A 26,086-nucleotide genomic window follows, 5' to 3' on the forward strand; every position below is an offset into this window, starting at 1 on the left:
TGAATTTTGGCAGGTCACCTAGACCTTATTGATGCATAGAGAGGAGATTACTTTTAGTCCTGAGATAAAACTCCTCCCGTTTTTGAATAAAAATTGCAAAGCGTGTGGCAGGGAGGGGCCCCAAGATGTCATCTAGTACATCTTCATTTTAAAAGAAATTAATCTGTAAACAAAGCATTCCTGATATTTATCTCGCCAACAGGTATGGCTGACGACATAGGCAACCAATCCTTGTGGCCATATGAATATAGATGATCTCTTGTGAACGCGCATCATGACTGGATCGCTGCTTTTTTGAGTCACGATATGATGTTCTCAAATAAGTCCGTAACAAGCTATTGGAAATACCCTGGCAAGAAGCTTAGGGCGCATCTGAGCTAAAGGTTTTTTTAAAAGTTTCCAACAACTTATATTTCACAGCCTCCTCAGCAGTCTACCAGTTTCTATTAGTGTATGAAAGTGTTTCATAATACCCAGCTGCCTCTTCTGCCACCTTGAAAATAGCGTTTGGTTCAGTGTTGAGGCACTGAGTGCTCTTCACCCAGAGATACCTTCTGTGCTGCTGTTTTGCTGCTCATGAAAGTGTGTGCTCATACTGTAGCTTTGCAGGGCCAGGGCAGAATGAAGAGATACCCATGTGAAAATGAAGTCCTTTTAAGGTTTTTACTTCACTGTTCTGTGGACATTAGTTTAGGTGCAACTCAAAGCACCTAGGTTTGAAAGCTTTATCATTAGTAGGAAGAGGTAGGCACTTTCAGAAGCAGCTTCCATGCTTAATTAGGTGGGTGATATGTGCTGTTACTGCTAGAGGTCATTAAAATTACCTTTCAGCATTTTTAGTTGTATCTTCATGGATGACTGCAAACATAGCTGAAATCTCTGTTCTCTGAGTTGTCTGGGAGCGATTTAACCATGTTAGCCTTGCAGAAAGAACAAACTTTTGTGAAGGTCAAATTATCTTGGCCACTGGGCTTTGTAGTCGGGATAACCTCAGTGGCTTTTTGGTTGGAGCTTGCTTTACATGACCTGCTGGAGGATGAACAGTCTTGGTCTGCTTGTGCCTACTTTGGAAGTCATGTCGTCTGATTTAATCACTCTAACCAATAAACCCCCTTCTTCAAAAAGTTGCTGACTAGGTATCTTTCTGCTTGTGTAAGTACAATTCATTCCTTCTTGCATTTAGTTCTTTACATGTTTTCCATCTTTCCAGCTTCCCCAGTTTATCAAGACTATTTTGCAGTCCACTTGTACAGGTAGCTAAAAAAAGTACTGGTAGATAAAGAAGTACTGGTAGTTCAACCACTGATGGGCAGAAATTTATAAGTGTATCTTTTGTTCCTTAAACGAGAGATTAAATTACAATTTTGAACTGAACTGGAAACAAAAGAGATGCTACGTCTTTTCTAGGGCTTTTGATAAACATTAAGGATAAACATTTATATGGAGTGAAGTGGAACATAATTTGCTGCCTGTAAATATGTGCAAGTGAATAACCTACTGACTTTTAATTGGGCAGCTAGGAATAGAACTGTTGTCTTGTGCTCTTCATGATTTTAAATTTTTCTGAAGAATGAATGTTGGGAGGGAATTGAATGTAAAGAGGAAAAGGGTGAGGAAGAAAGGAGGAAATAACAGGCAGACAGTGTTCTGTAATTTATTTCCATAGTAAGAATAAAGCCGGATAGGTGACCAGACTTTTGTCTGAGCTTCTCGGAGCTCTCTAATATTATGCTTATTATTAGAAAATAATTATGCCAAAGCAGATTTAAAAATTAACAGTGTCCTGGGCTGCATTAGGAGAGGTGTTGCCGGCAGGTCAAGGGAGGTGGTCCTTCCCCTCTCCTCAGCACTGGTGAGGCCACATCTGCAGTACTGTGTCCAGTTCTGGGCTCCCAATCCTGGGACACTTTGAAATACTAGAGAGAGTTCAGTACAACACGAAGATCATTACGGGACTAAAACATCTCTCCTCTGAGGAAAGGTTGTGTGAACTGGAACTGTTCAGCCTGGAGAAGAAAAGACCTGAGGGGGAACTCATCGCTGTGTACAAATACCAGACGGCAGGGTGTAAAGAAGATGGAGCCAGGCTATTTCCAGTGGTGCTCAGTGAGAGGACAAGAGGCAATGTTGCAGTTTTCACAAACTGAAACACAGGAGGTTCCTTCTGAACATCAGGAAAAACTTTTTTACTGTGAGGATGACCGAGCACTGGTGCAGGTTGTGCAGAGAGGTGTGGAGTCTCCCTCCTTGGAGATATTCAGAAGCCACCTGGGCAGCTGGCTCTAAGCATCTCTGCTGGAGTAGAAGGGTTGGACCAGAAGACCTCCAGAGGTCCCTTCCAGCCTCAACAATTCTGTGATTAAAAATCAGACTCCTGCTGTTTTATAAAATTCTGTGAGTTGGAACACTAGAGAAGAAAGCCAGTACCAGTAATATTCAGAAATGCTACCATCTTGTGGTGCCTGAAATGACTGAATATACTGATAGCACTCTAACAGTCAACTCTCTACCCACACAGGATATAGCAACATGTAGTGTCTACATGTCTGCTAAAACAAGCTTTCAAATTAGTTTTGTGATTCTTTAGTACAATTGTAGTAGTTTCCTTCAGTAGATTAGGTTGTTTTGGTTTTGAAATGAAAAACCTTTTAATTACTTCGCAACCAATTATTATTATATATAATAAATATAATATTATATAAAAATTATAAATGATCTATGACTTAGTGGCATATAAAAGATTTGTTTATTAAACAAAAGGCAGTTTTGAAGAGTTCTATGACCCTCAGAAAGACCCTCAAAGCAGAATAAAAAGATTCTTCGGTGTGGAGAGCTTACAATTGATGTGCTCCTTTTTAAGGTTATATGATAATATGAATGTAGGGACCTGATAGTGGCTTATGTCTTGTGTAATGCTTGGTAAAGACTTTGTCTCCATTGATTTCATACTTCCACCAGCATGCTTTGGTGTCAAATGACATCTAACCATTCTAAGTATCACTCCCCCTGGCATTAAGTATTATGCCTTTATCTGTTAACGTTACTGTTCTCAGTTACTGGAGAGGTTTTCTTTATTTCATTAGAGAAGATAATTAAAAATATATTTTACAAAAAATGTATATAGTTTGAGGTTCTTGATTACAATGTATAGAAAATTAGGCCAAAATCTTCTAATATTACAACTAAATATGATTTATAGTTAATGTAGAATTATTGTGCTGGCCATTTGTTTCACTTGCTTAATGTGCAGAGTAGTTTATTGAAAGCAGCATGCTGTGTTAGGTGCAGTATTTATCATTTAAATGCATTATTATATCTACAAAATTGTGTTATATCAGAAACTTTTTCTATAGCTTCACAAACACAAAATGATACCTACTTTCTAAAAATGATTTTAACCTTTAGACCTTGAAATATTTTTCTTGAGATTAGTAAATGATGATAACAAGTTAATGAATGAATAATGATGAAATAATGATAACAAGTTAATATGAAACAATGATAACAAGTTTATATGACTAATGTAATAAAAGTTATTGTTCTTTTAAAATCAGGCTATGAATAAGTTATATGGCTTCAAGTATCTGTGAAACTTTCTTTGATACATTGTATGAATACTTCCAGTTATATTTTATATTGACAGTCAGTTCTATTATGTAACTTTTTTTTTTCTGCTTGGCATATGTGCAAGTGAATAAGCTACGGACTTAATTGTGCATCCAGGGATAGAATTATTGTCTTTATTATTATTAGTCTTCTTTATTTTAGCTTTTTCTGAAGGATGAATGCTGGGAAGGAATAGAATATAGAGAGTAAAAGAGTGAGAGAGAAAGGAGGAAATAACAGACAGGCAGTGTTCTGTAGTACATCTCCATAATAAAAATAAAGCCAGATGGGTGACCAGACTTTTGCCTGAGCTTTTGAGAGCTCTCTAAATGTTACAAACTTAATTGAGTGTATTGTATCAGCAGTTATATAGGGAAAGTCCTCATAAAACTTAATGGTAGACATGTTTAGGGGGTGCATGGCTGTATATTTATATAAAACTTTAGGTGGTAGGAAAAATCACAGAATCACAGAATTTTCAGAGTTGGAAGGCACCTCTAGAGATCATCTAGTCCAACTCCCCTGCTAAAGCAGGATTGCCCAGAGCACATTACTCAGGACTGCATCCAGGCGCGTCTTGAAAATCTCCAGAGAAGGGGACTCCACAACCTCCCTGGGCAGCCTGTGCCAGGGCTCTGTCACCCTCACCATAAAGAAGTGTTTCCGTGTATTTGAACGGAACTTCCTGTGTTCTAACTTGTGCCCATTGCCCCTCGTCCTGTCACTTGGAACCAATGAAAAGAGCCTGGCTCCATCCTCCTTCAACCCACCCTTTAGATACTTGTATGCCATAATAAGGTCTCCCCTCAGCCTTCTCTTCTCCAGGCTAAAGAGTCCCAGCTCTCTCAGCCTTTCCTCATAAGGGACATGCTCCAAGCCCTTAATCATCTTAGTTGCCCTACAAATACAAATATTTTGTTTACAGTAGCCAGTTCAGAGCATACCATACCATGTCATGATCTGAAAATTATTGATACCCAGAAATTGAGAGCTCTTAGCAAGCTATGAGAAGTTAATTGCCTCAGTCAAACGAGATCTTTGGGTGATCTACAGTCACATGTTAAATTCAGACCGTTGGAATTCCTTGGGCCCTGCTCAAACCCATATTGTGTTCAGTATTATTCCTAGTCCACGAGCAGCCAATGCTTAAAAGTAAGAACTTGGGACACTGTTTGTTTTTTTTTTTTTTTTTAAGGGAGCTCTGCTTATCTTACTCCAAGCTCGGAAACTTTGTGTCTCATGGGAGATGTCAATGTGCCAAAGGTGTGTGTAGTATGCTGGATATAGCATGCTGTCCAGTTCTTGTTTTCCACTTGTTTTATTTACCAGCTTCTGGATCTCAAGCAGCCCATTTCCAGTGGCTGTGTCAGGTCTTGTCACACACTTCTTGTAACTTGGAATGGCAGAGTCACCATTATGGATCTCGGGAGATACACTGCATCATTAAGGGTTACAGGCATTTATGATTATAACTGAGTTTTTTTGTTAGTTAAATTGTTTCTTATGTTAGATAATGAGCATTTTGTGGGGTGCAGCTGGCTTCTTTTCTGTGCTTCTACAATAGACCAGTAGTGTTTTGGTCAGTTACCGTGTTTCAATGCATTAGGGCAATAATAGCAGTATTAGCAGTGGTAGTAATAGCACATATTGAAAACTAAGAAAAAGTAAGTGTTATGTTTGGGAAAAAGCTAACTATGCAAGTCTGTAAAATGGGCTCCAAATGGGGCAAGAATTAGCTTAATACAATAGCTGGTTTACTCATCCAGACAAAAGATCATAGGAATTCAGGGAAATAATATGGTAGAGAGGTTTTCCCTCACATAAATGTGGACTTGTTTGATTTTTAAAAGTAATCAGATATGTACAGTCAAAGAAAATGCATCCAACAGGTGTGCTAATATTATATTCTCTGATCTGCTTCTGCCTGCGAAAATTATAAAACTTTAAAAAGGTTCTATGTGTTCACTTCCAGCAAAAGCTGGTAGTTACAGTCATTTCTGTCCTGTTTTCATGGGAACTTTGTTTCAGGAATATGAAAATTGGTAAGTAAAGGAAGAAGTCATATGCCAGCAGGGATGAGTATTTGCAAATTGTTTAATCTCTGTTAGTTCCGGCGTAAATTGTGAAAAATGATGACCACTAAATACTGCAACTGTATTTTGACATTGAATGTTTATTTTTCATAAAAATCTGAAATTGACCATCCCCTAAAATACTGCAATTAAATATTACATAATATATTTAACAAACATTGAATTGATGTCTACATGCAGTGCTTGTGCAGTATTTTACTTATGTTTCTGACTGCCCATTTTATATTTTATTAATGCCTATGACATTAAGCAGAATCAGTATTATGATCTGAAGGAGTAAAATATTCAACTAAGTTAAGATATTGGTGGCTTAGACAAAAATAATTTGAATCAGTGAGAAAAGTAAAATAAAAATTTGTACGTGTGAGCCCTGGATATGAGCAGATACAGTGCAGCTTACACAATGCACATAACTGTTGTGGCTCTGTCCTATGAAGAGACAAATTCTGTCACTGTAAGACTAATTCAATTATCTTATGTTTTACAACAAATAATCCATACTGGCTTTTGCTGAAATAATTGCAGGAGTATATTTGAAATTTTCTTTCTGTATTGTAATTTTGTTGTATGCTTTATAAACGTATTTCACCGGAAACCACATTCTTGTATATCTCTTTTGTCAAAGGAATATAGGAACGTGCAGGTTCATGCATGAAATACAGAGGTTGAGATATGATTTCTGGATTAAATCCTTCATTCACCAGATGTATTTTCTGATGCTTGAAAGTTGCAGTAATTTGCATAGCATCCTAAAAAAGAAATAATTCATATAAAGTGCAACATGCTATTTCAGCCTATATCTATGAAAATATGATGCAGTTACTGAATAAAATGGATCATACTATTTTACTATCTTTTACTGTCTTCTGTTAAAGAGAATGATCTGATTCACAGATGCAGTGAAATCTAAATCTAAATGTGGCTTTTATTTCTTATTCATTTCTCTATCAAAACCACATGTAACCTTGCAAATTTCTGTTTCAAAATAAGCATTTTCTTTAACTTTCATTAGTGCAACTGATCACATAATCTGTAGTTTATGGGACACTTGGTGATGCCCTGCAGAGAGCTTTCTGATTTTATGGTACCTGATCTCCTCTGATTTCCATCTGCTAACCTTCATTTAAGACATTAAAGACGAATACGTTAAATGTCTTCCTGTGTTATTTTTCTGTGTAAGCAGTTGCTGTACAGCAGTTATTCAAATGTCAATTCATGATGAACAAGTTGGTCTGCACACAATAGTCAGTGTAGGAGAGCAGAAGTGGTATATAAAATAATCTAATTTAAAATGTGGCTCACGTTAAGGGAAAAATTTAAAACACACCATTCTCAAGCATTCTTATTACAGTGTTTTCAATGTAGTCAACGCTTTCTTTTAATTCTCATGCTGAAACAGACCACTTTTCAGTTCTTACTTGTTTTTGTCACTTGATTTGTAACATGCCTGATTTCTTCTTTACGCTGCTACTCCGTTTCCACAACTCCCAGATCATATAGTCTTTGGCTTCTGAGCTGAGACTACTAATTAAGATTGCCAGTTCATTCTCTCTTTTGGCAGCCCTTATGATAGGAACTACACTTAGACCACCAAGTCATTTCACACAGACAGTGAATAGCTGCCAGATGGTAATAATGTTCAATCATTACCAAGCGGGATTGCTTCTAATTCAATAGGTAGCATGAATTTGTCTTGGTAACTTTTTAAAAAGTTGCAACAATAAGATTAGAAGTTTAATAAAGACAGATATTAAAGAATTTCAATGTGTATTATGGATACAGATTGCTCAGATTTTCTGTTTAAGTGATCCCGTGATATTATTTTAATAAAGTCAGGTTTTTCTACATGGAAAGATGAGTTCTGAAAAAACCCACCCTAAACCAAAAACAAAACCTCAAAACAAAACAGAGCACAAATAATGCAAAACTGAAATCACTCCCTGGAGGTTGTTAGAAACCTCTTCCTAGTATCTTTCTGCAAACAAGAAAATAAGTTAGCAAAAGTGAAGTAAAAAAGCTATCTCAGAGCCTTGGAGTACCCTGGTTCTTTGCATCATTGTCCCTGGGCCTCTGTTCTTCTTCTGGAGTCAAGTCAGAGAGGTTCAGAACAACTCAGCCTGGTTTTCACAAAATCAGTCAGCCATGGTTACAAGTCATATTAGAAAGCACCTACATATGGACTGCTGAAAAATTTTCAAGGTTGATTTTATCTTAAATCCAATTTTATATGAGAATTTAATGATTTTGTTTGTCACACTTGATTAGGATGAACTCTTTCTCAAGACACATCTTTTTTTCAGAAAGGACTTAATTTTCTGTCCACTCAGAGCACTGTGAGTTCAGCATTCATCCTACTATTCTCCCCTAAGATGTTTTTTTTAAAGAAACAACATTTCTTATAACTTTGATTTTTTTATAAAACTGGTTTTATATCCTTGAATTTACACATGAATTTACACATTTTCTTATGTCCAAGAATTTACACATGTGTAAATATTCATTAATTAGTACTGATAATATATCTGATATTAAGCTCCCTCCAATGAGCTAAAAAAAAGCTTTAGTCAGAGAATGTATATATACAAACAGGTTTAATGAGTTCCACATAATATAGATCTGAGAGCTCCATATAGATTTTCTCCATCTAATGGAATCATAGACTGTTCCCAAGGTTTTTCCCAGAAGAGGGCACTGCTATCCTGCGGCACCATAGCTAGTATAAGCTATACTAAAAGCATGTAAGGATACCTTTACTTAGTACAGTAACCTATTAATGAAAAAATAGTTGTCGTAAATCTTTAAACTCTCTTAAAAATTTCACCTCTTTCTAAATGTATACATTCTTTTTCTCCTCTTCCTCTACAGTCTCACTCACTCTGTTATGTTCCCATCTTGTTCTCAATCAAGTTTGTGCCTTTCTGACAGTTTTTCAATATTTAGGGAGAGGCAAAACTGACGAATGCCTCTCGGCATCCCCTAACAGCAGAAAACTATCTGCTACACACTTTCAGAAGATGTAATGTGGGGACATTCCTGCTCTTTGCAGTTCATGCTCTCCTGTCCTGTTGCAGAAGGTCATCCTGTGAGGAGGTATAATCCGTGCACTTTTAAGGTGCACATTTAAAAATAATTGCATCCCAGTTCTGCTTTTGTACTCTAAAGCTCATGGGTACATTTTAGTTCTCAGATTATGAGATCTTCACTGTAAAGTATTTATCTTACTATCTGTTGAAAAGAACTTGGTATTTCTTTGATGATTTGTCAGTAGCAGTGAATAATAATCACTTCAAAACCAACCATATTAGGAAAAGGTTTTAAATGGATCGTGTCATCCTTTTATAAGAGGACACTGTTATGTGTAATATTACCCATGTGCATCTGCTTAGTCATCCTTTGGCTGGAAGAACACACTTGTTAAAGACGAAGAGTTTTGAAAAAAACCCCAGCTTTGCCAAGTTATTAATCACAACTAGGTTTTTTAGGAGTATTTAGCAAAATATAAGTTTAATTCATCAAATATTTGCTTAACTTCATAATTATAATAGGAAACATATTTCAGACTAGTATTACCTTTTGCGTTTCAATTCTTGAAACTGTTTGTAAATTACTTTGGGGATTCCACAATTGTAGAGACCAATTTTCAGGTCAGACAGAAGATAAATACAAGTAGGAGGCAACCGATTTTCTTACCATGATTCTCACAAAGCGTGGTTGGGCATAACTTGGAAGGAATTCCACAACATGCTTGTAAAGTCTTTCTCCATTAAAGGGTTGGTCAGGTTTAAGCACAACAGCGGCCATCCCTGTTCTGCCTTCATAGTCTGAAAAAATTTGAAAATAATATGACAAATAAGAGTGTATATGAGTCTTGTATGATATTTTGAGAGATTTAGAGCAAATATTTGGATATTGTGAAATATCAAAATAGCAGTGCTGAGTGTTTTTGGCTCTTTTCCAAAGACAGATTTGTGACAAGTAGGGGAAATGTCTCTTAACAAATTACAAGCAGTAAATTACATTTGACATGAAAACAGAAAAAACCTCCTTTTAAAAAAGCTGTAATGAACATAGTTCCTGCTTTCTCTTTATTCAAACACAAGCAAAAAATTCCAAATAAAGAAAACATCTAGGTTAGAAGAAATGAGCTGCTACCGTTAAATCTGTCCAGAATGAAAGAGCAGCCTCGAGGTGTGGCCAAGGCACTGGAAAGATAAAATATGAGTGTTCCCTTTTAATTAAACTTAACTTGCAGCTGTTTAATTGGTAATATACTATATAGTTTGCGTTTGGCAATATTTTAGAGTCGATTTAATTCAGAAATATGAAAGACTATGGTATTTAGTTTTTATTAACACTACAACCAGGAATGAATGTGATTCTTTAACTCTTGAGGTTTTGTTTTGATGTGGTATTCACTGCCTGAGATTGCAATAGCCCTTTGAGGAGTTTTTGTCAGCTCCATCTGTGGGCGAGAATGAGATATGCTTTCCAAATGAGGTTGTAGTTTTATTTGCATGCCCTTGACGATGCCATTTCTTACAAATGAACATTTTGGCATTTGGCAGCCAGTTGCTGATCAACCATTCAGATTATGGCCTTTTGTTCATTTTGTTTTCATATATCCTCTTTCTTTGAATCCATTGTGTCTCACATCTCTCAATGCCAAGTAGCAGCTTGTCTCCTGATAGCTTCTTCGTGTGACTAGTTTCTTTTAATACTAGACTTTGTTTGCCTTCATCCAGAGGAAACATAGAACAGCTATTCAGCACCACAAGAAAGTTTGCCTTCCTCAACCCATTCATTCAATGGATGCATCTTCTAAGCAGTTTTCCACCTCATCTTGTAATTTAGTTGGTACAGTTTTGCAGCATGGGATTATATATTTTTATGAAGTACAATATGTAACTGGGAACATTCCAATTATGAAATAATATATGTCTTCTAGGACTGTACTTACAAGATAGTGACAGGTGTTTTCAGACAGGTCATCTTTTAATATGCCCCCTGTTTTACTATTTTTCAGATGAAAGCCTGTAGCCTAAGAGAAGTATTCTGTAGTTTCTAACTTTCTACTTCTCACATCTGTGTTACAAGTTTTAATTCATCCTAATGTTTCTGCCATACAAAATTTCAACATGTCATGTTTATTAAATACACAAGTTTATTGAAACTGAAATTTCAAAGCACTCTAGGAAAGCCTGAATTGCCAAGTTGATTCCATTTATTTCCTTACATGTAAGTATGCATTCTGTTGCAAGAACAGAAAAGACAGAGTATGAAATTACTTTTTTCATTTTATATTCTCAAACTATAGGGAATGTCTTACTTTTTATGCTTACACCGTAAACATTAACTTCTTGGATAAAATCCATCATACCGATGATCTCCGCGACTTCTACAGTGGCAACATTTTCTCCTTTCCACCTGTTGAAAATATTTTTTAAAGGGACATAGGTGTTAGCTAACAAATTTTTATTATACACATGGCTATATATGATGGAGCACTGCTTTTAACGTGGACTGCTGTTATTCTTAACCAAAGAGTGTAGACAGATAAATCTTTTTATGATTTAGTGCCATCTCATATGAGACCCCAAGCTTAAAAGAAATAGAAGTGACTCAAAGAAATAGAATTTGACTCAAATTTGAAAAATTCTACTGTGTTGGTGTGAACTTTGGTGGACTTTGATTGCAATCCTTAATTTTTCTGTTAAAACAAAATTGATATTCATCAGGTTCCAGTCTGACTTGTGTCTTCCAGTCCTGTATATGTATGATTTTTTCCAAGTTGACTGGATTTACTGTTAACTCTGTACTATACCTGAAAGTGTCTCCCACCCGATCACTGAAGTAGAGGAAGCCATCCTCATCCCTCACTAGGAGGTCTCCTGTGTTAAAATACACATCTCCTTTCACAAACACATTACGCAGGAGTTTCTTCTCTGAGGCTTCATTATTTCCAGCATATCCAGAAAAAGGGGCATCCTGAGTAACTCGGACAACTAGAAGACCAGGTTTACCTGCAGGCCATGCAAAAGGGATGCAAAAAACCCATAGTTACAGTGAGCTATTTAGAACATAAAGTATCATATTAAAAATCTTTTGGAAAGCCCCATCTGTTTTACTCATTGCTACATTTCCATAACTGCTTCCTGAACAGCAGAAATATGTGAGTGGAAGAGGGAACATAATTTTGGTTCCTTCTCTTCTGAAAAGCTAGACGCTAGGGAAGAGTTTTTTGGAGTACAGTGTACCTCACTTACCCTGAAAAAGCCTTTGCCTGATGAAAGGATGACTGTTCTGTCATTTGAAAAGGATGCTGGTAGGCAAACAATACACATGGGTGCAAACCACAGCACCTAGCCTCTTGTGCTTTACGTTTTCCTGGAGGACAGGGTTGCTACTACTCTCAACTCTGTGCTGGTGTGGAAACATAAGTTGTAAGCCATAATGTGCCTGGGCCTCTGAAAGTCAAGGAGTCCCTGGAGTCTGCAGCATATTCCTGATGGGCATCACTCATTGTTGCTGACGGTAAAAGTCCCATTTATATCAAGGACAAAACTTCCATTGACTTCACTGGAATTGGCTCAGGATACCCTTCTAAAACACTCTTTATTTTTCTGTATTTATAATAGGTACTGGCTTATTTCTCAGTCTGCTGCTGAGGTTAAAAGACATTTCCGTCTTCTAAAGATTTTTATTGTTTCTCCGTCAACAGAGATATGGAGATGTTTTCAAACAAATATTTTTCTCCATACCTGTGTATCTGCCTCTTACATAAAATCCTCTTTACTGTTTTGAACTCTAATGTGGAAAGTGGAATGAAAGCTTATGTTACTCTTCAGAAGAGGAGCCGGCTTCAGTGCAGATAGGACACATGCTTTATACCAAAAGAAAAAACAAACCAAAAATGTTGAATTTAAAAAAAGAATTGTCCTAAGCCCCAGTCAATTTTACGGGATGATTCTCTATTCCATTTTGGGAATTTACTGTCATTTACTGTCATGCTACTCACATTACATCGAGTGATGCCTTCAGAATTATCTAAATAATATGTGTAACAACCTGCAAAACTTTTCTAGTAGTGTCATGAAACTGGGCATTTCATCGATTTCCCTGAGAAACCAAGAATTTATGTCCAGCTTATAATGTAACTGTAGTGAGGAAGCAAGTTTTTTTAAAGAAAAAGATAATCATTGGTTTGCTTGATATAGATATTATCAGCAAATAATGTATTATCAGCAAATAATGTATTATCAGAAAGAATTAATAATTGGTACTTTGGTTTCCAGCACTACTACCAGAATATAATATATTATCAGAAATAACTAATAATAATTGCTGGCTTGATGACCAGTACTACTATGTGTCATTGAGATCTGGCAGGAGTATGAAAAATACAGGCTGTACAAGCATCTTTTTTGTCCTCTGGAATTTTATCTCAATGATAGTTTAATCTACATGCTAAAACTAGTAATGTTAAATACCTTTCTCCCAGAACTGTTAGCATTGACACACACGAATTCATGCATGTGTACACAGACACACAGATATTTAATGTGACTTTAGTAAAATGCAGTACTATGTCTTTTGTGAGAGTCAGTTTTCAGGATTTTTCTCAAAGATATTCTCAGCTGTGAGGCCATCCTATTTTCAGTCTGGGACCTTCAGCTTTTGAGTAGGAGTATTTCGTTATGAGTTTGGAGATCCTATGCAACTCTAGGCACTAAATAGTTAAATCTGTTCTAGTCACTAAATGTAAAAATATGAAAAATATCCAGATTTTGCAATAGTACTGTTCTTCAACAGAACTTTAAATTTGGAAATAAGACAGCATCTGTAAACATCTGGTCTCAGAACACAGCATATCTAGGAATAGTGTTTATTTGGAAAAAAAAGCAGCACTAAGAAATCTGATTTCTTCAGGATATGAACAAGTTTTAACAGGTGAGAATAAAAAAATTCTGAGCCCTAAAAATTGTTTATGTTCTTATATTATTGAATTTTTGGATATATTATAAATATTTGAATATGTTATTGGGTATAATAGCAATAGATCCCTATTTGAATCTATTGACAATATTTTTCCTGTGTCATTTTCAAGTTCTAAGTGTATTTCAAGAACCTGTTGCTCACAGAACAGAAAGTTAATCTTTGCCCCAAAATATCACCATCTAAGTTGAGACATCTGCTAGTTAATAGATAACTAACAGTTTTCCTTACCTATGGGTGCTTTCTTACACCTTCCATTTTCATCCTTCATAAGTTCTTGTTTCCAGACATCATATTTCAACAACTCGAAAGAATGTAGGAACTAAATAAAGTGCATAGGCATAGTTAAAAACCTCACTTTCTTACTCACTTTGCAGTTGTTCTGATTAAAATTGCTTTGAATTAATGGATAGTACCCTATTGAATTTGGAAAATTTGGAACAGCTTGAAATATACTGACAGTATTCTGAGAAGCAATTGTCAGAAAATGTTCATACCACGGTAAACAACACTAAGTATACCCGTACAGATTAAATGTTCATCTCCTTTATCATTAAAAAGAAATCCATTGGTTTAAAGTGTGGTCAGACTCAAATAATAAAGTGAAACAGTGCCTTTGATCAAATTGTGACTTTTGCTTTAAAACTCCCATAAGTAGAGGCTTAATGTTACTGGAATGCAAATCAAGAAGATTCTCTGACAAAAAATGCAAATTAAGTTTACAGACATGTAAAAAATTATTCCAGCCAGATCCAAGTGGGAACTTACAGCTCAATGGTTTGATTTAGGCTTTCCTGCCTTCATTCCCTGTCTGCATAGTTAAGATTGCTAAAAGATCAAAAGCATTGCAGAGTTGTTATTATGGCCATGGGAAGGCATTTTTGGCATTTCAGATTAAAAGCAGAAATCATTTGGAAGTCATTAATCTGGTTTTAATGTTAACTGATCTGAATCTTTAGTATCAATTGAACAGTATTTTACTGTAGTATAATGTTCATGATTCACAGAGCATCTGTACAAATAGGAAAAGCATTTGAGACTGTCAAGGCATTTTTATGTGTGGAAGATGTATATCCCCAATGAGAGTTTCAACAGTAGTTGAAGCTACTGTATAAATTTTACAGTTCAGATATCTTGAGATTTTTATTTTTTTCATTTATTTGCTGAGAATTTAGAATTTCTTTGTTTTGCTTATCTTATTTCAGAGAAGAAACTGTGATGCTGGTTTTAATGAGTGAAGATGCAAAGAGTAAATTTGCTCCAGAACATATATCTCTGATTCATACCAAAAGTCAAATCAAAACTAATTTCTGCTTCATCACTTAATATCTGTGGGTTTTCAGGATGATGAGTAAACTTCAACAAAAACATCATTAATCAGTCCTGCGGACAGACACTTCTATACAGTTAGGATTTTTTTTTTGTATTCTGAGGAAAAATTTGGATACACAAAGCAGTAGTTTCAGCTTCTGTGGACTTGTTCTGTCTACTCTAGCTTCATAATATATGTACAGCGAATAGAGTCAAATCAGGGGCTAAGAATAAGATTTCTGTTTCCATTAACCAAATTTTTCTACATCTGGGCTGTGGTAAGCAGGTTCTTCCTTGTACACTTTCCCGCTCTTTATAATTTCTGCCTTTCATCTGCTTTTTTTTTTTGGTTGGCTGGTTAATTGGTTGGTTAGTTGATTTGGTTACATTTACCTTTGAGAAGATGCCAGCACGGCCCACAGCTCCTATTTTATTAGTATAGTTCAAGAAACCAAGATTTCCTTCTGTGGATCCGTAGAATTCAAATATTTTAATCGGGCCAAACCTCATCAGAAATTCTTTCCAGACAGCAGGTCGGATACCATTTCCTAGAGCAATCCGCACTTTGTGAACTCTGTCCTCTTCTGTCTGTGAACAGCCAAAAAGAAATATTCTGCAGCTGAGAAAAGTGGATCTAAATACCTAAACTTAAATTTTCTAATAGAACTATTTTCCTTTAGGAACTGCCTCTTTAACTAAAATACTTCACAGATGGGTATTTGTTTTGTAAAAATCAAAGAGAAAATCATCAGAATTCTTCTTGGTCTGAGGTTGAAGGATCTTTGTAAGGTGAAAAGTTTATTTCTGTAGTACTTCTTTGTATTTTCACTTATAAATTCTATAACTGAGATGAATATTCGAAAGTTTAAAAGAATTAATTTATCTTGAAAATGTAAATAGACTTTCAGTAGATGCCATTTCCCATAGAAATGTCACCTCTCTGAAACAAAGAAAGGAATTTTTCTGCATAAATAAAGTTGTGTCTTAGAAAACACTTGTGACCCTCTATGGTCAGTTCTACATGTAATGATATTTGGTAGTAATTTTCACACATCTGACATGTTGCCTAAGGAACCTGAAGAAGTAGCAGAAGCTCCTTACCATATCTTATGTGCTTAGGTGCACTTTTTAGTCTTAAATCCAAATTCGGAAGAGATGGTAATCAAATCTGCAGTCAAAATGTAGTTGTTAACGAGTCATTATTACATGTCAATTATGTCATTATTGTGCCAAACTACTCAAATGCTTATTTACATAAATGTTTTCTGCAGATTGCTCAGCACCCTATATGTAGGACTGTAGTTAAGACTCTGCCTATGGAAAAGCCCCCACTTTTTTTGGAAATGTAGTTGGGATTGAGTGATTAAGTTACTGCCATGGCTGAATGACAACAGAAAATAAAATTATTTTGGGTCCACGGGAATGGTTTCTTCAAACCAAATAAATTCATTTTATTTCCATTTCAGTGTTTTTGTAAACTTTAATAATTGTAAAAATATATTTGATTTCTAAAAAATATCAAGATGATTTCAAAATGGAACATTGCCTAAGAATTACACTGAAATATTTTAGCAGAAGCAGTGTGTCAACTTTTTCACCTCTAAAAATATTCACATAAAATTCTTTTGTGAATTCTGGATTCAAGCAGTTTCATTTGATACAGAACTGCATTTTATGGCAGATAAATTATGTACCACAATAGGATCATCTCTAATGCAGACTAAACTGCACGTTTTAAAAACAGGAGTGGAGACTTCCCTGCTTCTGCTTAACGAGCTCTGTTTTCTTTCACAGTTTTAATGGTAAACCTGAAGGAATAGCATGGTTTGATCACATGTATGGTATCACAGGATGATTGGGAGAGGTACTTCATGCCTAGTATTGTTCCTTCTTCAGAACTTGGTCTTCGGTATGAAATAATGGATTTTAATTTTTATTTTTTTTTTTTTCAAAATAGCTGGTGAGACTCTAGGACTTACAGTAAATCTCAGGAGCTTCACAGAAGCATAGGAGAAACTGTTATGCTTACTGTTTCATTCCTGGTATAACAGTCTGCAGGACTTGCTTTCATTACCTTGAATTTTAAAATATCTTCATTTTAAAAGTCGTCTGGTTCTCTTTAAAGACATTCCTTGAAATGCATAGTGGGATTTTTTGTTACCTTCTATGGGGTACCATGTTAAAATTTAATTCCAATAGGTACATGGATGCTCTGTAGGCTTCCTGTCAACATATTTAGTCAGACAGCAGTGTCTAGAGTCTCTGTCTACATCAAGAAATCCAGGAGTGCCTCCTAGTTCCCAAATCCATGTTCTTTCTCAATTTCAGTGTGAGACTTAGGCATGCTCTGTGAAAGGAGGTAAGGACAGACATACAGGATATGACCTGAGGCATACTCCAACAGGTCCCTTATCTAGGTAGCCCTAGTCCTGGGCAACACCAGGACTGCTGTGCACAAGGAGTCTAGGTGAAATGTCTGGCTTATCAGCCTGCACACGTTTCTTTCACTGAGGCAGAACCTGTGTGATACACTACAGGTTATGTGTATTATACTTCAGTAAGATACCTGATCTTGACAGGACTCTGTGTTTACCCTGATCCAATTCTGTAGGCATCCTCAGCTTCCTCAACTCAGCTAGGCCATGTTTCTGTTTTTCCCTCTTCTTACCAGTTGCCAGTTAAATATCAACATCTTCTCTGTTAAATTCTTGTTATTGAGCCAAGTAAAGAAAGTTCTTCCTGCCTTTTCCTGTAGGAAAGACTTTTACACAACTAGTTTGGCCTAGCTAATTATTCCTTTGTTTTTTTGATCTGTGGACTATTGACATAATGTTTGTACAGACTTGAGTTCTGGCCAACAGCTTTCCTGGCTTGTTCCCTCCAATACCTTTTTGTCTTTGAACCCTCTCCTACATCCGGACCACACAGTAATAGGTCTCTGTTCAAACCAGCTGGTGGATTATCTCAGATGTTCCCTTGTTACTAGTTCTTGTGCCAATCTCTGACCAATGCATTTGGAGATCATTTAAACCTTGCGCTCAAACATGTTGTTTTCTGTGGTAGGTAGGAGTACTTGTCACCTCCCTTCAGTAACTGCCCAACTCCCAAGTATAAAATGAAGAAAATTAACCAATCTTTTCCACCATCACTGAGAAACAAGCGTCACAATATAATAAATATTTTCAGACTTCCTTGTCTGCTGCTGCTCTGTTCAGTGACATCTTACTTTTGTCCTAAATCTGATCATGGTTTAGCTCCCACATTCTTCCAGACTGTTATCCCAGGGGCAACCAAGATTTTTCACCACAGTGTTAGTACTATGGTTTTATACATATTAGTTTATCATCATATACACAGCCACAGAACAAAATGTGCCTTTGGAACACCTCTTCAGAAAAAAAAATTAAACTAACAAAAGCTCATACAGCAGTTTCAAAGCCATACAAAAATTAATTATCAGCCATTGAATACTGAATAGAGTAACCTTTTCTTAATAAGTAACTAATTTGGAACAGTACAGTGCAGGTGGTTAATCATTTAATCTGGTTCATGCTCTTGTTTGATCATTGAGCCCGATAAAGCTTTTACTGCTTACAGCTTTTCCTTACTGAACTGCTTCTTGCCTATCACTCAGATGAAAAGCTAACAAGCTTGGCTTTACAGAGGAATTTATGTTAGTGTCTGGGCATAACTGTCCCATCCTGCCAGACTTGTTTTCTGTGTAACCACTGCATTTGCTGATATGTAATTTTTTGCTATTGTAGGACTACAAAGATGACAAGACCCAAATTTTGCATACACTGGAAAAAAAACTATCAAACATTAAAGATACTATACCACTGAGAAATGGGTGAATCTATATGACTTGTAAAATACATGTTTGCTATATTTTCAAGCTGCATTTGCAAACAAGAACTTACGCTGGGCCTGTTACAGAGGTAGCGACAGAGTTCTCCTATGTACAAAAACACTGTAACATTGTATTTTCTACAGTCATTCCAAAACTGGCTTGCAGAGAATTTCTTCTTCAAAACACAAGTTGCTCCTAGGTGATGAAAACACAAGAAAATTCAAAATAACCTTAAAAGCTATCTTATATTCTACTACTAGTATTAAAAATATGTTGTGTTTCTTGCAATTCAACTAATGATAAATTCAGCTAATGATAAATTCAGCTATTTAAATAAATTGTAAGCAATTTCTGGCAAGATCTTTCTGTTAAATGTGACTAGAACAATGGAGCCTTGCTTCTTTTTCTGAATAGTAACTAATAACTTAAAGTGTCAGAAGCAGTAGAAGTGAACCTTTTAGCTGTCTTCAAGTGTTAGGAATAGGTCAAAGCCTAACCATTTTGTTTCTGTCAAGATGGTGGCTGGTGTAACTCTGAAAAAAGAGATCTTGGGATTAGGAAGAAGGTAGCTCACAGCTTCTGTATTTGTGTGAGAAGTGGTGGAAGGGAAACCGGCTTAGAGTCTCTATTGTTTCTATCACACTCCATTTTTCCTGTTTCTTGTGAGCTCATCATGCTCAATTTTTTGTTTCTGTGGCTCTGAGTTCCTTCAGAGCTTTCCATTCCAAAAGCCACCTCATCCTAGACCTCTCTTGTCCACCACCCGGTCCCTTTTCCCCTTTTTTCTGAGCATTGTCAGCCAAGTATTGACAAATTTCCATATTTCTATCTTTTCCAAAATTCCTTTGTTGCCTGAGTCCTTTTTGTCCCACATAAAGCTTCCCAGTGCCTTTGAAGTTCTGAATCCTTTCTAGTCCACTTGCTCCTAGCTTGCCAGTCCCTCCCTGACCCAGGTACTGTCTCATGCAAGACTTGAAGCCCTCTCAGAACTCTTCAGCCTGACCCACCTCAAAGCCTTGTCATTTGAATCTCAGCCCCCCCAGAGTCCCTGGTGAACGGCCCACCTAAGAAAGCTGTTGCTCTACTTTTTCTATTCCAAGGGAAATCCTAGCTTCAAACCTTTGTATAGACTACTTTTCCCATTCCTTTTTTGTTTCTGTTAGGCAGCAGCAGTCTTGTTTTCTGTTGCTCTAGCCCAGCATGCCTGCCCATGCCGTTCCTGAAGAAACAAAGCACTTCAATGGCTTTTAAAACAGTCCCAATAAATACTCATACCAAAATCCAACCTCTGGGCAAGACTCTAAAGACAAGAAAGGAGGACACACCTGAAAAAATAACTCATTGCTAACCTTCTACAAATAACTCTCATTATCAGAATCAAATGAGGAGTCTACGTCATTCTTCCTTTCCTTCACTTTAATATTGTGAATCTAATTCTGTAGGTGTTACTCAAATATTTGACTCAAAAAGCTCCAAAACACATTTAGTTGACCTTTTTCTGAAGGTTAGTTGAAGCTTTGACAATGCATTTGTACCTTCTGACACTCAAAATCAAGCCTGACATCTCATATGCCTATGGGAATGCCCTTTTAGACTTTTGATGTAGGATACAGATAGGATTTCAGGTTAAATCTACAGAACATATGCAGTTGTATTAGCAATACATAGACCTCAAGCCACGTTAGATAGGATCTGTTCAATAATTGGTGTCTGTTCTAAGCATCAAAAATGATGAATATATCGTAGATATCTTTGCAGACTGGAGAAGGTGATAAAAATGAGAAAATGACAAAAGTCTATTGGTAGACATAAAATTTGAATTACTCACCAAACGTAGTTAATCACCAAATAATAAAATTTTTCAAAATTCTCAAGTTAATGAAACTTCACTAGAAGTGAATATTACCTAATTCAATGCATCCACTGATGCCAAGAAGAGAAGCACTGATGTGGTACAAAGGAAGAGTGAGATACATAACATCCTCAGAAACTGCACCACACTGAGTAAATAATAAGCAGGCAGATAGAGCTCTTAGATGAGTGATGATAGCAGCTTTTGGGAAACCTGTCAAAGGGAAAAGAGCAAATAATTATTAACGTAATGCTTGCATTAATAATTTTGTTGCAAATAAAATGTTTGGAGTGTACAGGGAGAATTATCATTTCTTCTGAGTCTGTCTGTCCTGTCCTTCAATCTTTGCCTCATGAGTATATCTTCTTAGTCTCTCAGCTTTTTCAGTGTTTTTGCCTATAAGGCTATTTAATCCTCTTGTCTGCTTCATCTCGGGGAGAAAGACTGCAGGTGAGTCCAGACCATCTGTGCACTCAGGGTTCCCTTACCACAACGCGAGAACGGAAAAGCTGCTGAGTGGCCACTGTGCCACTCATCTGCTATTTGCAATGGCAATAACTTTTACAAAGTTGTTTGGCTTGACTAGAGGAAGGATTCCTCTTTCCTTCCCAGTGAGGTAAGGTGAAGCTTCATTATTCAGGTCAGTCTGAGAGGAAAAGTTTTCCCCCAAGGCCCAAGTAGCTGTACTGCCCATATTTCTTTAGACCTGTGAAATTTTGTCACTATGGAATTTGAGCTGCTGTTAGAGGCTAACTTTATTGACTTTAAATTTAAGAAATAAAGTTCAGCCATGGAATATCTATGTGAAAGTTCCCTAACTGGAATTACACCCTTGTTATGCCAAGGCAAAAATGGTTTAAAGTGTACTATGCCTGTAACTAAATGAATTCCTCCCTATTTTGACTTAATAATTCAAGTTCTGCCTTTCTGTGTGCCTGCCTTGTTGCTAATACTATACCACCTTAATTTTCAGAGACCTGCAGTTGTACTTTGTTCGTACACATCCTCACCTGTACTTCCCGATGTGAAGATATACATAGCTGTGTTTCTTGTGTTAGTGACAACTTTGAGGTGAGATGGAACAGGGTGATCTGGTACCTTGTCTAGTTTGTCTGTTATAGTGTGAGCATGCTGGAAAGGAGAACTGGTGCTCATCAGCCAGACAGCAATGTTATTTTCCAAGAGATGAAAAATAAATTCTTTCTCTATTGATCCCAAAATATCTGCCAAGTTAAAAAAACAAACAAACAAACAAAAACTTATTATTAAAACAATTACCATTACAGACCTGACTACCTGCGTTGGAATTATACATCTTGCTGCCGCATACAGTCAACCTACCCGAGCCCGCAGCAAGACTAGCCAACTTATTGGACAGTGAAAAAAAAACTCATGATGTTTAATTTCCCTATACCTCTCATACAGCTTTAATTGTAAAGGGTAAAGCTGCCTGATCTTATTTGATGGCACTAATATACAGGATTTAATTTAATTGGTATGTTATAACATTTGTTTTAAAACTTGGTATGCATACCAACTAATGAGCCCTCATGGGTTCATATGGAATTATGGAAGTATTGCCAACCTGTATTGAAGATGGGAAAAGAAGAGGAGAAAGGTTAAATAAATTGCTGAGTATTACATAGTGTGCCAGTAGGATGGCCAAAATTACAGCTCAACATGCTGTACTCTGCTCCAAGCAATGCCACCTTGGCACCACTACTTTAAAGTAGTTCTAAAGTAACCATAAATCTGTATGTGAAAATTTTGAGCTGAAGGAAATGACCACTAACAAAGGGAATCTGAGTCTTCCTGTAGTCGGTGGAGTTGTATCTACATAAGCCAATATACAGAAATAATATAAGATGATGCTAAAGTATCTCCCCAGGCTGTTCACTTGCTGATGCATGATTGTTTCTGCTGGTACATTGTCCAGTACTTGGAGAGTTTTGGATTTAAGCCTTTTATTGTACTAATTAATACCACATATTTTTGGTGCTTATACACTTGAAATTTAAACAAGACTGTATCTTTGCCCTCTTTTTCAACCAGCATCTGTATATATGAATATATATGTATATATGAAGTGCTTGTAGCTTTAAATGGCTCTGATTTTATATTTTTGATAAAAAGCATAAGGCAGTAGAAATTCAGTAGTAAGTCAAACACAATGCAGAACTTACCTTCTCCTATCACCAATGCTTTTGCTGCACATGTATTAATGCAGTGCAGGAGAGATCTAGAGTGGATGTTGACGTTGAGAAAAGCCACCACACAGCCCAGCTTGGCCAGCCCAAACCAGACATGGATGAAGTCAGGTCCATTACCCATCAGCAGGGCCACAGTGTCGCCTTTTTTCAGATTCCCATACTGTAGCAAAACCTGTGCTACCCTGTTGCTCCTTCTGTCCACATCCTGATAGGTGTGCACCTTCCCTTCATAGATGAGGAATGGCTTGTGGGGAATCTTTCCCACTCTCTGCATGAAAAGGTCAATTATGGAGAGAATTCCACTGCTCGCCCGTTTCTTTACCATTGCTTTTAACCTCTTCCGCCTCAAAAAGTAGATCAGATCTTCCCAGAAGTATGGGAAAAAGATCTTCAGAGACACGCACAGCACCACTATTCCTCCAGCAATTGTCGAAAGCCACATACATAGCATGCTTGGGGGGAAAATAATAGATCAGTTATTTCAGAGATATAAAATACAATACATTAATATAATTATTAATGAGTTTTATGACAGACACTGGAAGTTAATAAGCTAATTGCAATTCCAGCAATTAATCTGAGAACTTTTAGAAATATGGCATTGGAGTTTACTAGAATAAAAAGGACCAGAACAATATAAAAAAGAAAAAGGGAGTAAAGAGCAAAAAATGTTCTGCAGTTATAAGAATAAAGGAGTTCATTCAGAGTAACGAATGTGGCCAGGATGGCAGTAGAATGAAAAAGACATTGACAGTTAAATACAAGATGGAAATTTAGAAATTTAAAAAGTATCCAAAGAACAAATAAAAGAAGATATAAATTCAGAGGAAAAAATTAGTCTTTTTTTTTTTTTTTAACTTGGAGGTCAAATTTTTTCTAGATTGTTTATTGTACCATGGCAAATTCTAAAAAAAAAAAAAATGGAAACAAACAGTTAAATCATATTGTATCATGTGTATATTATGAAAGTATGTTAAGTATCATGCATCTGTAAGATGCACCAAATTTTTCTTTGCTGCCTGAGTTGTTTTTTTGGTCCAATAGAATTTGAGACCATCATCTGATCCTACCCAGGTTTGAACAGTCTGATGAACATGCACAAATTTCAGGCTATATCTTGTGAACCTTCTGCATCTTCTGAAGTAGCCAGTTTTCACCTTAGGATTTTCTGGCATTTGCAATAAATGTTGTTTAATAACTTTGCATTATTTATATTATTTTCATTACTTACAATAGTACCCTGAAGTCTCAAAAAAAATTCACATGTACTTACTAAGATTTGGAAAAAAGCTTTATAGTATAACAGTTATTAACTTCATTAATGTTTTTGAGGCAACAATTAATTGCCATATTTTCAAATGGTCGTAGAGGAGGACTTGTGAAGATCATTCAAGATCCCTACAACTTGATATGTGTAACATTGACCAGTGTCCTTTTTAAAGTCTCAGCCATTATTACTACAAATATTTGAAACATCTTAAATGACAGTCTAGGATTCAGAAACAATTCAGCAGTCTGGGAGGCTTTTCTAAATGATGTTGCCTCCACTGTTCTTTAGAAATATTTTACCGACAAGCTGCACTTTCAGTATGTTTTTTACATTTTAACAATATTTAGTAAATATAGTAATTTGTGGATTTTTTGCAGCAAGCGGGATCTTGTACATACCGTAAAGCATACGTAATGCAATATGCATGTAATATGTATGCATATGTAATAAAAGAGCAGCTCAAAAATGAAAGCGTGGCATAAATTGCTTACAAACATGTAAACTAGGTTAAAGTATGTAATGCATAACTTTTTAGAATTCTAAACAAAATTTTTAAACCCATGACTTTCTGAACTCTCTAATTTGTAAAGTGACATTCTTAGTTATCCTGAAGGCTGCAGATTGTTCTTGTTTATTATGTCATGTCTCAGGCCAATTTTTTTTTACTTTTATATATTAAAAAATGGAAGTAGCTACAAGTTTACTCTAACAATAGATATTAAAACATCTTGTGTTTCACTTCATATGGCTCCCTCATTGACTTTCTGGCATTCTCAGAATGTTGCTATTTACTGGCCAAGAACACAGAGGACCTTGTGACTTTCAGGGCTATTAAGTTCTCCTCAACTGTGACTTGGAAACATTAACTGATTTTTCTTTGCCACATGTACAAGCATGCAAGATTCACTATAGCTCCAGACAGTAAATTTAGCTCTGGGCGAAGTCTAAATGGCAGATTTTAAACTGAACCAATAAACACATATACATAATCTTAAGAGAAAATAAATAAAAGGGATGATGATGTAAGACTTGGCTCAGACCTAGTTTTCTTTTAGGCAAGATCAGAAGTAAATTCAATAAATAATAGGTTGGCTATAGCATTCTTATATTACATCTATTGCCAAATATAGCCGTGGTGTATAAGTGAGAACTCATAGTAGAATAAAACAGACAAAAGATTAAAGCAGGCTACATGAAACAATTTTTGTCTGCGGAGTTGTTTCAGGATTAATTTAGGTTCACCCTTTTCACACATGAGTGTGCATGGAAAGGCCCACCAATCCCTTGTTTTAGAATTGTTTGAGCAAAATACTGTTTGTGGGGCAGAAAAATATAATTTAAACAAAGGAAATGAAAGGAAAAAATGACGAATATATAGATGGAGAAGGAATGCATATTAGGAAAGAGCAACTATTAAGAAAGAGTATGCACCTCTCTGAGTGAGACTACAGTCATACAGTCAGCTGCAGTCCAATAGCCATACTGGCATGACCTGCCATACGCCTGGAATGACAAGCCTGATACGACAAGCCTGATACCTGTTTTTTGGCTGGAGAATCCTGGCTGTACCACCTAGCTTGCTTTTGCCTACTGGTCTTTAGGATTCTCCAAAACGTTCACAGAAGGTACATGCATGGGAATTTAATCCACACTCCAAATGAAGGAACTGCTCAGAACAGGGAAATATTTTCTTAAATCTAGACAAACTCAAGACATTCTGAAAAATAACTATTTATACACTGTGATGAATAACATATGATTTTGCTGTAAATGCAAACAACTCAGTTGTTCCCGATCTTATCAAATGCATCCTTAATCTGCAGTCTAAGCAAAAGCTTTGTATTCTTGTTACAGTATCATCTACTGTTGAGTTTTGGCATGGCTTGGTTTGGGGTATTCTTT

General features: G+C 36.2%; 1 protein-coding gene across 1 annotated transcript; it reads right to left on the reverse strand.

Annotated features, from left to right (window-relative positions):
• Positions 1–6,271: 6,271 nt before the first annotated feature.
• On the reverse strand, positions 6,272–23,365 carry LOC309683214 (long-chain fatty acid transport protein 6-like; the record flags this gene model as incomplete). The annotated part of the gene is made up of 10 exons (XM_082497426.1): positions 6,272–6,448; positions 9,390–9,520; positions 11,026–11,123; positions 11,521–11,719; positions 13,923–14,013; positions 15,396–15,590; positions 18,923–19,047; positions 20,759–20,917; positions 21,715–21,927; positions 22,888–23,365. 10 exons carry the CDS (start codon positions 23,363–23,365, stop codon positions 6,272–6,274), a joined length of 1,866 nt encoding a protein of 621 aa, XP_082353552.1.
• Between the last annotated feature and the right edge of the window lie 2,721 nt (positions 23,366–26,086).

Source organism: Vanellus vanellus (assembly GCF_965231255.1).
Source record: "Vanellus vanellus genome assembly, chromosome: Z".
NCBI classification, from domain to species: Eukaryota; Metazoa; Chordata; class Aves; order Charadriiformes; family Charadriidae; genus Vanellus; species Vanellus vanellus.